Genomic DNA, 14651 nt, shown 5'->3' with positions numbered 1-14651 from the left:
CTGTCTCTTACCTTTGTGGTATTTGGATCCCTTTGACTCGTCCAGAGACTGCCGCCACTCGTCTGCTTCAGGAGCGGGCATTGCTCCAAAGGGTCGTATGAATCCAGCCTTCAGTGCAACCCTTTTGAAAAATGGGGGGGGAACCCCTCTCCTAACTATTTTAATGTCAGTGTTTTAAATATTAGAATTCCTGCAGTTCCCAGAGAACTATATACATTTTAAGATAAGATTTTAAATGCTAAATGTATTTTTTTAATATCCTTTACATTTTTACGCTGGATTTAATTATTTTATTGACTGATAAGGATGTATTGACATTGTTATGGTCTCTGACCGCAAATACATTCATTCATTCATTCATTCATCATCAACCCTCTCCAAGTCTCCGTATCCTTATCTACTGAGAGCTGGGAGGTGTAAAATGTTCCAATGTACTCACAACCCACATTAAGGATGAGTTTCCCCTTCAGCAGGGTTTTTTTTCAGCTGGAACGCAGTGGAAGGGAGTTCCGGAACCTCTTGAAAATGGTCACATGGCCAGTGGCCCCGCCCCCTGATCTCCAGATAGAGGGGAGTTTAGATTGCCCTCTGCGCTGCTGATCTAAACTCCCCTCTGTCTGGAGATCAGGGGGGCGGGGCCACCAGCCATGTGACCATTTTCTCCGAGGGCAACCCACTGAGTTCCACCGCCTGCCCTTCAGACATGTTTCTGCATCATTAGTGGCAGGAAAGGGTGGCAGTGGGACCAGTGTTTCCACCAAAGTGGAGCAGGGAGAAGGGGAGAATTTTGATCCTTATGCCTGTGCAACTAGGTATCCTTCTGTGCCCAGGGGCTCCACCTGAGATGCTGTTGACTAGGGATGCTTGGCAGGGAAGAATTGTGCTCCGCACAGCTTGTCTCTGGGCTCAGTGAACAGGGTTGGGCTTGGGATCATGAAGGCACATGGAGGATGGCGCATGACGGGATAAACACAAGTGGAGTGTATCCTACCAGAAGACCCTGCTAGGTGTATTCACACAACCAGGTTGGTGCCACAAAGATGGTGCATGGTGTGAGCCCATGTGAAAATAGTGGCATGCACTGATGCCCATTGTGCTATTGCCACACGGTGGGCACAGCTTGCTAGCCACTTTGGTGCTAGCCACTTTGGCGAGCCTGTCAAAAGTCAGTCATAGCAGAAGCAGAGCAGCACATGTGGGCTGGTTTGCAGGCTTTGAGTACAATGGAGAACTCACAAAGGTGCTTCCTTGCAATAGGTACTATGCATGGATCCTTTAAAGACACATTTAAACACATTGATAGGGTTATTTGAGTATCTCTGGAATGAGGCATCAGTAATATTCGCCAGCAACTGGACTTCAGCACCCACAGTGAGCAAACAAACAGGTTGGAATGAGGCCCCGTCCCTAGAAATAATAATAATAACAACAACAGCAACAACAATAATTGTGCTTATATACCACTTTTCTAGACAGATTAGTGCCCCACTCAGAGCAATGAACAAAGTGGTATTATTATCCCCACAATGCAGCTGGGGAGCTGGGGCTGAGAGGACTGGCTTACACAAGGCCACCTGCAGAACTCATGGCAGGAGTGGGATTCGAACCTGTTGATATCTAAGCGTCAAAAGCCAGTGTGCAGAGGCTTTAGATCAGAACGATCAGTATGACAGGCAGACCCATCAGGTGACATAGAGTCAGATGGTTAACTTAAGAGTCAGGAGACCATGAAGTGAATGACTCAGCTAAACTCATGCATGTATCTGATTGGGTGTCTACATGTATATATAGCTACCATGTACAGTATGGTTGGGGCTTCTTGCAAGTCCAGGTGTAGGCGAAGCACTTTGTCTCTCTGGACTGTAAACTTGTATATATTGCTCTAAATCCACCTATAAATAAATTGTATTATACACCTTTACTAAACAAACAAGGTGTGGACTCTTTGTGGATCCTCCTTAAGCTGGTGCAGTCACGCTCAATACACACTATTCAACAGAACCAGCAGAGTGCGGATTCACAGCCCAGGCACTTAACCACTATGCTACAGCAGCTGTCATAATCACTGCTTTTATATATCATGCTTCCAAGTGGATTAGTGCCCTACTCAGACTGGTGAATATCGTCAGTGTTTATTATTATCCCCCCAATACAGCTGGGGAGCTGGGGCTGAGAGGACTGTCTTGCCTAAGACCACCTGCAGAGTAGTTTATGGCAGTTGTGGAATTCAAACCAACAGAGTGCTGTTTCACAGCCCAACCACTTAACCATTACACTACACATCTATTTGAGAAGGCCTCGCTGCTCTGCCAGAGAAGCGATGGCAAGGTAGAGGAATTCTATTCCAGCATCCCTGAGTCCTGAAAAGATATTTCCCGTTTCAGATCATCGCGGTTTCGACAACAACACCCTTGCTGAAATCACAGTTGGGTCATTGGCTGGGGCAGTTCTGATCGGATTCCTGCTTTATTATTGTTTCCGTGAGTAAGATGTCAGCACCACGTAGCCTGGCAGGTCTAATCCCACCTACAGGGCAGGAATGACAACTGAGGCAGGAAGGGGACAAGAGGGTGTGGAACTTGCATGAATGGAAGCCATATGGGGTAGGGAGGAGTACAGGTAAAGAGCCAGCTGGGTGACCTTGCCTCAGTCACTTAAGAGCGGCAGGACTCTAATCTGGAGAGCCGGGTTTGATTCCCCACTCCTACACTTGAAGCCAGCTGGGTGACCTTGGGTGAGTCACAGCTCTCTCAGAGCTCTCTCAGCCCCACCCACCTCACAGGATGTTTTGTTGTGGGGATAATAGTAACATACTTTGTAAACTGCTCTGAGTGGGCATTAAGTTGTCCTGAAGGGTGGTATATAAATCAAATGTTATTATTAAAGGTAAAGGTGCAAGCACTAAGTCTTTACTGACCCGTGGGGGGACATTGCATCACAATGTTTTCTTGGCAGACTTTTGTTACGGGGTGGTTTGCCATTGCCTTCCCCAGTCATCTACACTTTACCCCCAGGAAACTGGGTACTCATTTTACCAACCTCGGAAGGCTGAGTCAACCTTGAGCTGGCTACCTGAACCTGGCTTCCGCCAGGATTGAACTCAGGTCGTGAGCAGAGCTTGGGCTGCAGTACTGCCGCTTACCACTCTGCACCACGGGACTCTTACTGTACAGAATGAAGTACAGACAGGAGGGGAATTTGAAGAGGCTGAGTGGAAAAGCTGGTCAGCTCCAACCCTGATTGAGGCAGGGGGTGGCTGTAAGCTGTCCATTAGTGACCTGAGTTTTTTTTCCACGCACTCAATTTTCCCTGATTTTCTTAGCAGTCAATCCTCAAGCACTGGGGTCAGTTTGGGTATGGTTCTTGCACACATCTGCCCCATCTTTGCATTTTTACAGTTGTGGAGTCGGTTTATTTTGTTCTGCACGTGCCTTAAATAATTAGGATTTTCCTGCGAGGGGGCTGCTGTCATTGGTGGCATCATCGGTGACATCAGAGCTCCTCCTCTTTTTATTTTTGGTGCGTGCTTTTATTGATAAATTGATAAGTAGCTATAAAGACTGAAAATGTACATGGGAAAGTCTTTCCTTTTTTGACACTTTTTTGACACTCAAAACCATTAAGGGGCTATAGCTACAGTTGTAGACACATTCACTACCATTTGTGAGTCGGATTGATCCATACAAATCAGAAGCCAAGCCCACAACATCCACTATGAAACTAACTGCAGAGTTATACAGACTATTTAAAGCCCCTCATTGGGATTCATTTAATTCTAAAGACATAGGCATATCTTTAGAATTAAATGGCCCGTGCCATGTATGAAACAGGAGACCTGTGTTTCTTTATGCCATGATAGCCGCAAATTCCTTTTTGTTGTTGTAACCCCAATCCTATGGGGTTTGTCCCCCACTGTGGAAACATTTCATCATCTCCTTACTGGCATGATCACCTCATGCAGCGAAGTAATATTTCTGGAGGCTTAAGTACTAGAGGCTCTGCTGTTGTACAGGACTCTGAATAATCTTACTAGGAAAGGGGAGCAACTCCACCACCCATACCTAAGTTTCCCCTGTTCAAACTGAAGAGCCCTGCCCTGGCTGACCCAGAACAAAGAGGCACCAGAAGGCCATGCTGATCTCTGTTGAGATGGTGCCCAGAGCAGCAGTGGCTATATGTATTGTCGAAGGCTTTCACGGCCAGAGACCGATGGTTGTTGTGGGTTTTCCGGGCTGTATTGCCGTGGTCTTGGCATTGTAGTTCCTGACGTTTCGCCAGCAGCTGTGGCTGGCATCTTCAGAGGTGTAGCACCAAAAGACAGAGATCTCTCAGTGTCACCAAAAGACAGTGATCTCTCGGTGACACTGAGAGATCTCTGTCTTTTGGTGCTACACCTCTGAAGATGCCAGCCACAGCTGCTGGCGAAACGTCAGGAACTACAATGCCAAGACCACGGCAATACAGCCCGGAAAACCCACAACAACCAGTGGCTATATGCTTTTCAAACCACACTGCTTTTTCTGGTGCCAGAAGTAGCCACCACCACCACCCCATTCCTGGGCCAGCAGGGCTTTTGTAATTTTTAAAAAGTCAATTTTATATTGATAAACTGACCTAATGTTATGCTAATAGATGGAGCAGGTTCTCTGAATTCCCAGCTTTCATTTTTTTAAAAGTAAGTCTCTATCCCCTTCCTTTGCCGAGATATAAGGGGAAAGGCATATCTCCACAATGAAGAGGCTAGAAACTAGAGGCTAAAAAATGAAAGCTAGAGAAAGCTAGAGAACCCAGGGCATTTATTGTTACAATGGTAGGTCAATCTATCGATATGAAATTGATGATTTTAAAAGATCAAAACAAAACCGGGGGGGAGGGGGGGAGCGTTTCCATGATAATGAACGTCCAGTTGTCAAAAAGTGGGTTGGAAGTGGGTGGGAATGGATGGGACAAATCGACTCAAAATCGGCTTCCAGGAAAACATTAGGGTAAACGTCTCAAAATAATAGGAGGAAAAAACAGGGGTATGTGTGCAAAAAAACTCAAAAACAAAAACTAAAGGTAAAGAAATGCATGCAGAACTCAGGAGATAAATCAAAGTTGCAGGAGCCGGAAACAATGGGGGGGAACCATGTAGAAAAACCCTTTAAACTGGAGCAGGTAACTAAAACAGCAATGCCTCACCCCCCAGACTGGTTCCCTAGTCTTTGCTTGCTGTGTTTTTCTCTCTCCTTTAGATCGCTATGGTCAGAGAGTGTCCCAGAGGGTTTCTTCCTTGTTCCCATCTGTTTGTGCGAAGAACCGGCCTACAGTGAGCTAGTCCCTTATGCCACAGGTAACGAGCATGGCTTTTGAAGTATCGATGCACAGCTAGCAGCTGCTAGGGAGAGAAAAGGGCCCAGCCCCAAAGAATTTGCACCTTAGATAAGAGAGGAGGAGGGTGCAAGGAAAAATTGAGGCCTCAGAACTAGATAACGGCAAGGGGATTTGGGAGACATCCATCAGTGCCAAAGTTTCTTCTCCTTTGGACTCGGCTTAGGAGACCTGCATGTCTTATTTTCAAAGGCGAACCGCACTTTGTTATTGAAGATAGCAGATTCATATTTGTGGGGCCTGAACTTCTTTTTCTTTTCTGTCAGGTCTAAAATTGTTGAGAAATGCTGGTATGGAATTTATGTATTGGCCATTGTCAGCAACGGAAAAGAAGTTGTTGAGAAAGCAACTGAAAAAAAAGAAGAATGAGAAGAATATTTTTCAAGTCACGGGAGATTGTCCACACTAAAATAGATCTTGGTTGATTTGTTTAAAAAGATCTTTCTACCCTGCCTTTCCTCTCAGCTCAGAAGGATTCCAGATTGTTTGGAAACACGTATTCTGTGCTTTTAGTAACCAGTAATGTATTGGAATAAGGTTACACGTTTTGAAGACTATAAAACTGAAATCAGTGGCTTCATACAAGCTTTTGAAGATTTGTCTCTGAGCTTTCCCTCCCACTTTTGCAACTTTAGTTTTACGAAAGCAATGCATTCCACTGTAAATTACCTTCCTATTGTTTGGAAGTAAATATCATAGGTAAGTTCAAAGTAGTTATTTAAATTTCTAGTTGATATAATTAAACACAAATGTCATTCCTTCATTTCCGTGTCTCCCATTTCATAGGGCAGAACTTTGCTACAAAAACAGTCAAGGGAGGCATTCCGTTTTCTCACTAACACAAAGGGATGGAGGCTTGGAGGGGAGAATGGTTGGCACATTATTTTGGATGAAATCCAGAAGAACTATAAATAGGGCGCTAAGACTGTTGCTACCTATGGTTCCTCTTGTTCTTGAGCACCTGCAAAAATTCGCAAAAAGAATTTGTCAGTTTCCTGAACCATCACATGATATATCTTTAAGTGTATCTCCTGAAGATAACAACAGTCTGGTTTAATTTTGGTTATGTGTACCAAGTTCACAGCTGAATCCACAGAAAAGGGTGAGCTCTATATTTAAACAAGAACTAATACTGGTCAAGTATTCTTAATTACTTAAATGTCATCTGAATTTAGATAATAATGTACAAATTTAGAAGAGCCAGCCAGACCCTGGCGACAAGCTTCCAAAGACTCTCTTTCCATCTTCAGTTATCTGATACATCTATATACAAGAGGATAGTTAGGAGGGGTACCCTGACCTGGGCTGTTTTCACATGTCTTCTGCCGGAACATCGTGGAAGACAGCATCTTCGCCTGCGAAATCACGCCAGGAAGACGCGATTTCATGCAAAAATCCCGGACGACAGTGTCTTCCTGGCGTGATTTCGCGTGAGAAGACACTGTCTTCCACGATGTTCTGGCAGAAGGTAAGACGTGTGGAAACGGTCCTGGATAGCCCAGGTGAGCCTGATCTCATCTCAGACACTAAGCAGGGTTGGTCTTGGTTAGTAATTGGGTGGGAGACCTCCAACGAAGACCAGAGTTGCAGAGGCAGGTAACGGCAAACCCCCTTTGTTAATCTCTTGCCATGAAAACCCCACCAGGGGTCACCATAAGTCAATTTTGACTTGAGGGTGCTTTCCACCACCACCCCCTGGTGGTGTTGGTCTGCCGAAAAATTGAAGAAGGGAACTCTGACTCTCAAAATTTTATAGTCTGGAAATCTTGTTGATCTCTAAGGCGCTACTGGATGAAAATCCTGGTCATCTATACCCAAGGCTCCATTTGTGCCAATGCTCTGCATTAGAACAGGAAAACATGATCTCTGCAGGGTCTACATGATCTCTACCGTGTCCATGGAAAAGCGTGTGCCCAGACCAGAGTCTTAGCACAAAGTCAACTCCGAGGTGCTGTGCAAACGTCTTCTCTGATACAACTGGCAAAAACTCTTCAGAACAGGTACTTGAGAAAGGAAGGCCGCCTGATGGAGTTGCATTTTTCAGAATATACACTAGAGGGAGACATAGTCCCACATACCGACAGGTTAAAATCTTAATATAATAATACTTTTAAAAATCCAAACTAGGTTTAGGGGTTGACTGGGTGATCTAAAAGTGCGTGCAGCAATAAAATGCTGCAGAATAAAGTAGGGGATGAGAAGGCTTCGGACAGGCCCCTCACTCACATTTTGTGGCCCATATAACTCTCACAGAACGGGAACTCAGTAAGGCACAAGATAGCTGTCCATCATGTGCACTTCGGCCCTAGTCAGTGGATACACTTGGGCAACTCCATCTCTTAGCCTGGCCTGCCCCACAGGGTTGTTGAGAGAAGAAAATTAGATTATTTGAAATGCTTTGAGTCCCTTCCAGGAAGAGTGGGACATCGACTGGATTTATCAAACCGCCCCTGTGTTTTGGGGCCACAACTATAGCATAAGGCCCAGCTTGGCTGCTACTCTTTTGCAGGACTTCCTATCTTTGCCCAGACTGTCCCTCTATTGGTTCACAATCACGTGTCAAGTTTTCAGAAAACTATCAGGTGTGCTTTCAGTCAAGTTTACATAACTAGCAAACTGCGTTCAGCAATGAGTGGCATAAAAAACATACTAACTGGGTAGACAGCAGGAGTTTAGGGCAGAAGATGCAATTTCGGACAACGTTTCAATCCCAGTCTATTTTTCTTTAGAAAGAAAGCTCTGCGTCCACCCATAAGCCCCTGGACTTTCCCTTATGGAGACGTCCACCCTCCACCCTGCCCCTTCTCTACTGCCCACCCTAATCCCAAAATACTTAACCTTGGGTAAGCCACTCCTTTCATCCCAGCTCCCTAACATTCACCACTCTGGGTTGGGCACTAATCTGTCTAGAAGAGTGGTATGTAAGCACAATTGTTGTTATTGTTATTATCCTTTGACACATCCTAGGAAACCCTCCGAGGGCAGGCAATGTGAGAAGCTGCTTCAAGCCGCGGGAGAGGGTAGGATGTGATTCATGGCAAAGGGGGTACTATCCATTAGAGAGTTCTGTGCAAGCCCCTCTGCCAAAAAACTAGAGCAGAGCTGGGCAAGTGGCTTGTACAAGAGACCTTCTGCCCCAGTCCACAAGAGGGCACTGTCTCGGTCACCGAAAGATGTGGGACTGCCACTGTGGTCGCCACCCAGTCGTCCACAAGGAGCTCATAGGAAGCTAGGGGACTCCAAGCGCCGTCCAGGGACTCAGGCAGGGAACAGCAGGAACTCCCAGTGGGGTGCGCTCTTAGGTCCCCAAAACGACGGGTTGTTTTTTCTTTCCCTTTTTCCTTCCCCCTCTTTGCCCTTTCCCACCCAGCCGTCCACGAAGGGAATATTGGAAGCGGCGGGAACCCAAGCGCTGCGCTGTCTAGGGGGAGCCGCTGTCCAGGGACTCAGGCAGGGAACTGCGAGGACTCCTACTGGAGCGCGCTCTTAGGACTCCAAAACGACGGGTTGTTTTTTCTTTCCCTTTTCCCTTCCCCGCTGTCGGGCACTCTGGGCTCGAACGCCTGGGTCCTTTCCCACTTTCTGCCCGCCCTCCCCTCCCGGGCCGCCTCCCGCCGTGAAGCGCCTCCTCCTCCTCCCTCTCCAGCCCCAGCAAGGCGTGGCCCGGCGCTCGTCCTCTCGGAGTCCCCGCTGCCCCCTCCGCCTTCACTCCCAGCTCTTGGCGAGGCTAGCCCGGCCCCCGAGGGAGGGGCGGGGAGGGCAGGGCCGGGGCTCGGAGGCAAAGTCCCCACCCCGTCGGAGCGCAGGCTCTCGCAGGCACAGGCGGCCGCCGGAGCGCTGAAGGCTGCCAGGCAGAGCCCAGGGACCCAGGCGTCCGGCTGAGCGGAGCCCCGCTATGGGGAGGTGGGCGGAGGGGCCGTGCCCCGCTTGGGGGTCGCCCGGAAAGAAGAGCTCCTGGCAGGCGGCGCTCCTCGCAGGTAAGGCGGATCGGGACCCGGCGAGGGAGGGGGAAGAGGGGGAAGCCCCCCCGCACAAATTGAGGAGGCACCGGATCTCCCAGCTTCTCCCTGCCCCACCCGCCTGGTTGGGAGTTCGAGTCCCCCTAAGGGCAAGCGTGATCCGCTCTATCTAGCTCATTATAAGGGACTTTCATCCCACGAGTCCCTTGGCTGTTCTCCCTGTATGCTTTTAGCTCCGAGAACCAAGATCAGAGTTTCAGAATCTGTAGATCCAGAGGATCTGACGAAGAGAACTTGATTCTCGAAAGCTTATGCTACAATAAAATTGGTTAGTCTTAAAGGTGCTACTGGACTCTTTTTGATTTTTCAGAATCTGTAGTGACAGATGTCACTACTAAGGTAGGGCAAATCCCTCCTCTACTAGGAATCTCGAACGGTTGGGCTTCCGAGAACACTGTTGCCTAATGGTTACAGAGGGGTGACTGCTTCTAGGAATTTGGGTGTGCCCTAGGGAGTGACTTGTCTCTGGCTGCTACCTTTCATGAGGCTGAAAATATCCTACTACCCCAAAGCCACGCTTTTCTCTGGGAGTTGTTTTGGGCTTCTGATCTTAAAATTTTGATTTTGGGAAAAAAATCTTTGGACCAAACTAGTTGGAAGATCTGTGATTTATGTATTTAATTACTTAGAGCATTTCTAGGTCACCTCTTTACCTGTTTTGGGCAACTCACCCAGTAAGAACAATAACAATATTTTCAGGTGGATAACCTTGTTGGTCTGCAATCAAGATTTGGGTGCAGTAGCCCCTTAAAGACCAACTAGATTTCTAGGGTATGAGCTTTGGAGAGTCAGAGTTCCCTAGCTTTGACTGTCAAGAGCTCATATCCCCTGCAAATCTAGTTGGTCTTTAAGGGGCTACTGGACCCGGATCTTAGTCAACAATAACAATAAAATCATTTTTTAAAAGGCGGTGTACCGATAGTAAAACAAGCCAGGGGCATAAAACGATATCTAGCAGCCTAAAATGACACCTGCAAGCTAGAAGCAGACCATAAAAGCAGCTTTAAAATATGAAAGCACCCCCCCCCCACACACACACACACACCGCTGCGCTTAAAAGCCTGGCTGGAAAAAATGTTTTGGCCTGACAGCTAAAAGAAGAGTCAAGGGGGAGGCCACTGGTAGAAAAGACCAAAGAATAGATCCAGAGGAGTTAGCCGTGTTAGTCTGTAGTAGCAAAATCAAAAAGAGTCCAGTAGCACCTTTGAGACTAACCAATTTTATTGTAGCATAAGCTTTCGAGAATCAAGTTCTCTTCGTCAGATGCATGATCCGAACTGGTCAAATACAGAAGAGGAGGGGAGAGAGGGGAGAAAGAAGGGGACATATATCACAAGGGGACAGAATGCAATTAGCGTGGAGGCAATCAAAACATTCCTTTGCTTGGAAATGTAAACATCTCCTTTTGGTGTGCAGTCAGTTTGCCCTATTAGTTTGTAGCAGTGAAGGTATCCAATTCCTATGTAGTATAAGCCTTCGATGACCACAGCTCTCCCTGCCAGCTGCATCTGACAAAGAGAACTGTGGTCCCCGAAAGCCCACACCAGGCGTCACTGGGCTCCCCCAGACCACGCCTCTGTAAAGGGAATCTGTTACCTGTGATAATGTGATAACCATTCATAGTCTCTATTCAGACCAAAGAATGAATCTCCTGTGTATGTCTTACAACTTCTATCAAAGGTGTGTGTGTGTGTGTTGGAGGGGAGGTTAATCCCATCCCAGGGCCATTTTCCTAACCCCCAATCCTCTCTCCCCCCCCCTGCCCAATCTGGTTGGAAGGCAGAGAACAGACTAATATCCACATGGTTTCCTCCCTGAGGCAAACAGCAGGAAGAAGTATTTGCATGAGGCGAATGTCTGTGGCAGAAACTTTAACCTCTCCCTCCACTCGAGTATCATGGCTCCAGTTCAAATGAGGATCCCCGAAACTGCTTTTAAAACCAACAAAAAGAGCAAGGGAGAGAGAAATCTGTTCTCACAACTCCCATGATCATGTCCCGGTGGGTCCTTCCTTAGCTGATGGAATATAACCAGCTTGCAAGCTTCAGTGTTTTCAATTCCTTCCTTCCATCCATGAACTTAAGCCACCTTCTATCTGTAGATCCCAGACAAGTATACCCCTAGATACTTATCCTCAACAACATTCTTACGCTCCTCCAAATCCCATTGGGCTCTCAGGCCATGTCTTGATTCAGACGGGCATGTGTCGGCCGGTCAGGGGCCACCAGTTGTTACATATAAACAATAGTCTGAAGTTGGTGATAACCATAGTTATGGCATAGTTATGGCAAAACTATGGCAAAACCATAGTTTTGGTGCCATGGCTGAAAAGGCCCTGTCTCGGATTGTTTCCCATTTATCCTCTGTTGGCAGGGGTACCCAAAGCAGGGCCTCAGACAATGAGCCAAGTGATCACAGAGGTTCATAGAGGAGTAGGTAGGAAATGTCACGTTAGTTTAATAAATTGCATTAATTGAGATATGACTAATAAGGCTATTTGTAAACTGGGCTTTAGTTGTTTTGCATTATGTTTCCATTCCTTTTGAGTATGCAATCTCAGGTGCCCCCACCATCATGACATAGATTCATTCCAATGAAAATTACGGAACATACACCTGACATCCTCTCTTCAAAATATGACCTTCTATTCTGCTATTCCTGCTTCATACATGTCCAAGCCACTGTTTGGCCCAGCTGTGGAGGACCCTACTGTAAAGTCCAGACACAGCTATAAATTTGGTCCTGTTTTGAAAGGGAAATCTTTCTTGCCTCTGCTTCTTCCACTTGAGATGCACTTTATCATAGCTACTTACCCAGAGGCACAAACTATGTCAGTCATTTTAAAATCTCTTGGAGTATTCCAGCCATCTGGATTTTGACCTATGAATTCCTTCTTGGAGCAAGACTCTTGCTAAGGTCTGAGTTTGATGTTTGTCAGGACTTCTCTTCATTGCTACTATTGTCATGTCTTCATGATAACCAACACTGGTGTTTAAACTGTTAGTTTGCTCATGAGGAGCACAAAACTGAGTGTTCTATTCATTCATTCATTCATTCATTCATTCATTCATTCATTTATGTAAAACATTTTTATCCCATCTTATCTTCTTGGGACCAAGGTGGCAAACAATGTAGCAACCCAGAAACGTAAATAATAATCCAATGGAAAAAATAAAACAGATTACAACATACAAACCACCCGTTTAAAAGCATTTGGGCTTAACTGAGATTGCAATTGAATACTTTTAAAGGAGAGGGATGTAGCATGAAACTCCCAGGACAAGCCAGGTTCATGGACAACAAGCCCCGGGTTTTTTTCAATGTTTGTCCATGACTCTGTTGCTTACATTTTCTTAGGAGAGGAAGAGGAATGGCTCTTCTTAAGGTCTTCCTGAGAGCATAATCCCAAACTGGGTGACTTTGTTGTTATTGCCAAGTGAAGGAGTCTTTCTTTCTCTTTTTTCTCGCCCTCTCACTCTGCAGCCTTTATCCTGAGTTCCTGTTTCCTGCTAACCCAAGCCAAGACCATTTCTGTTACGTTGAACCCATTGCACCCATTAGAAGGACAGGATGTCACTCTGACTCCAGGAGGAACATCCAACTTTCTTTTATGCAGGTGGTTTCGAGAAGGAGATGCTGAAAAAAACCGGATCTTTACATATTACCCAGTTCCAAATCCTGTGCAGCAGGATGGTCCATCCTCTACTGGGCGGGAGACAGCAGGTTCAAACTGTTCCCTGAGCATCAGGAGTCTGGCATTGAAGGACACTGGAAACTATACAGTGCTAAAGGATTCACCTGATGGTCCTGAAAGTGGGAGTGTGCGTATAGAAGTCTTAGGTATGGTTTGTTCACTTTTTCTTAGCTCTTGAGTATTTAACCAATTAACTTATTTGGAGCAATCTCCTCTACTGAGGAAGGAAGGAAGTCTCAGATGAACATGATAACTAGTGCAACTATTTCTAAGAATAATCCCCAAAGGCCCAATTTCCTTGTCTACTGAGATATGGGAGGTTCCCCATGAATTAATATGTTCCAACATCTTTACAGCCTATAACAGGTGTATTAATGGCAAATGACTCCCTAAACCTCTCTTCCATAACTGATACACAGAATCAATGGCAGAAAGGGTGGGCTGTTTTGTGGCTGAAATGGGAATTCTAATCCACACATAAGACTGCAAGTGGGAAACCAGAAAGCTTTTCCAGATGAATGCTGGAAAAGCGTTCTGAACCCATGATGATGTAGGAAGACTGTGTGATAGGGAAGCCAACATGGGCGCTGCTGTTTTTAAACCAGATTACTACATCAAATGGATAGTTATAGCTATTTGGGCTTATTCTCACAAAGGTAAATTGATGTCCTGACATGTGAAAGAATGTTGATGCAGGATATGTGTATGAGGTGCCAGAAGAATGTGGATCGTTTAGATTTATGCAAAATTTGGCATGTGCAAAACATCCCTATTGCTGTCCAATGGTGCACCCTGGTTTGATCACGGTAAAGCTAGTGGGATGGATCCTACCCCTATCCTACCTCTTCACTGAGCAAAGTTGAAAGCCGTCCTCCCATTTAAGTGGCTCTTTCAGTGCAAGAAGAGTCACAGATTTCTATACCACATGGATAGTTATAGCTAAGGGGCTTATTCTCACAAAGGTAACTTGATATCCTGATGTGTGAAGGAACACTGAAGTAGGGTATGTGTATGAGGTGCCAGATGTGGATAGTTTAGATCAATGTGGAATTTGGCATGTGCAGAAACAACCCTGTTGATGTCAAATGGTGCACCCTGGTTTTATCATGGTAAAGTTAGTGCAGTGGGATGGCTCCTACCTCTCCACTGAGCAGCTGAAAGCCTTCCTCCAACTTAAGTGGCTCTTCTTGTACAGGAAAACCCTGACCTGGATAGCCCAGGTGAGCCTGATTTCACCAGATCTGAGAGCTAAACTACAAGAGACAAATTACACAATGTGCACATGAAGGGAGTCACAAAGTTAGCCAGGAAACTGAGTTTTAAAAGAGATTAGAAAGTGTTGTCAATTTCCCCTCTCTACAGAGCCAGCAGATTGTTAATTTCCTCTTCACTTCCAAAGGCTCTGTCAGTTTCACCTCCCCTTCTAGGAGGCAAAGAGGAAATAAAGAAACCCTCTGAGGAACAATCTTTGCTGGCTCTGTAGAGAGGGGGAAATGACAAAGCCTTCCCCTGGAAATCTATTGCCAATCAGAATACACAATGCTGACCTTGATAGACCAAGGTCAGCC

The 14651-nt window shown here is 46.1% G+C and overlaps 1 protein-coding gene across 1 annotated transcript in view; it reads left to right on the top strand.

The window, feature by feature from the left end:
* The first annotated feature begins 9161 nt into the window (after positions 1–9161).
* Positions 9162–14651, top strand: part of LOC129342986 (carcinoembryonic antigen-related cell adhesion molecule 5-like) — a 51539-nt gene continuing 46049 nt past the window's right edge. Inside the window, exons 1-2 of the mRNA XM_054998945.1 lie at positions 9162–9347; positions 12873–13229. Of these exons, the coding sequence (XP_054854920.1) occupies positions 9266–9347; positions 12873–13229 (439 nt within the window). The 5' untranslated portion in view covers positions 9162–9265. The remainder of the gene's footprint in view (positions 9348–12872; positions 13230–14651) is intronic.

The sequence above is a fragment of the Eublepharis macularius genome, chromosome 15 (genome assembly GCF_028583425.1).
Source record: "Eublepharis macularius isolate TG4126 chromosome 15, MPM_Emac_v1.0, whole genome shotgun sequence".
Lineage (NCBI taxonomy): Eukaryota > Metazoa > Chordata > Lepidosauria > Squamata > Eublepharidae > Eublepharis > Eublepharis macularius.
The sequence above is the reverse complement of the archived record's forward strand: the minus strand, read 5'-3'. Positions and strand labels throughout refer to the sequence as shown.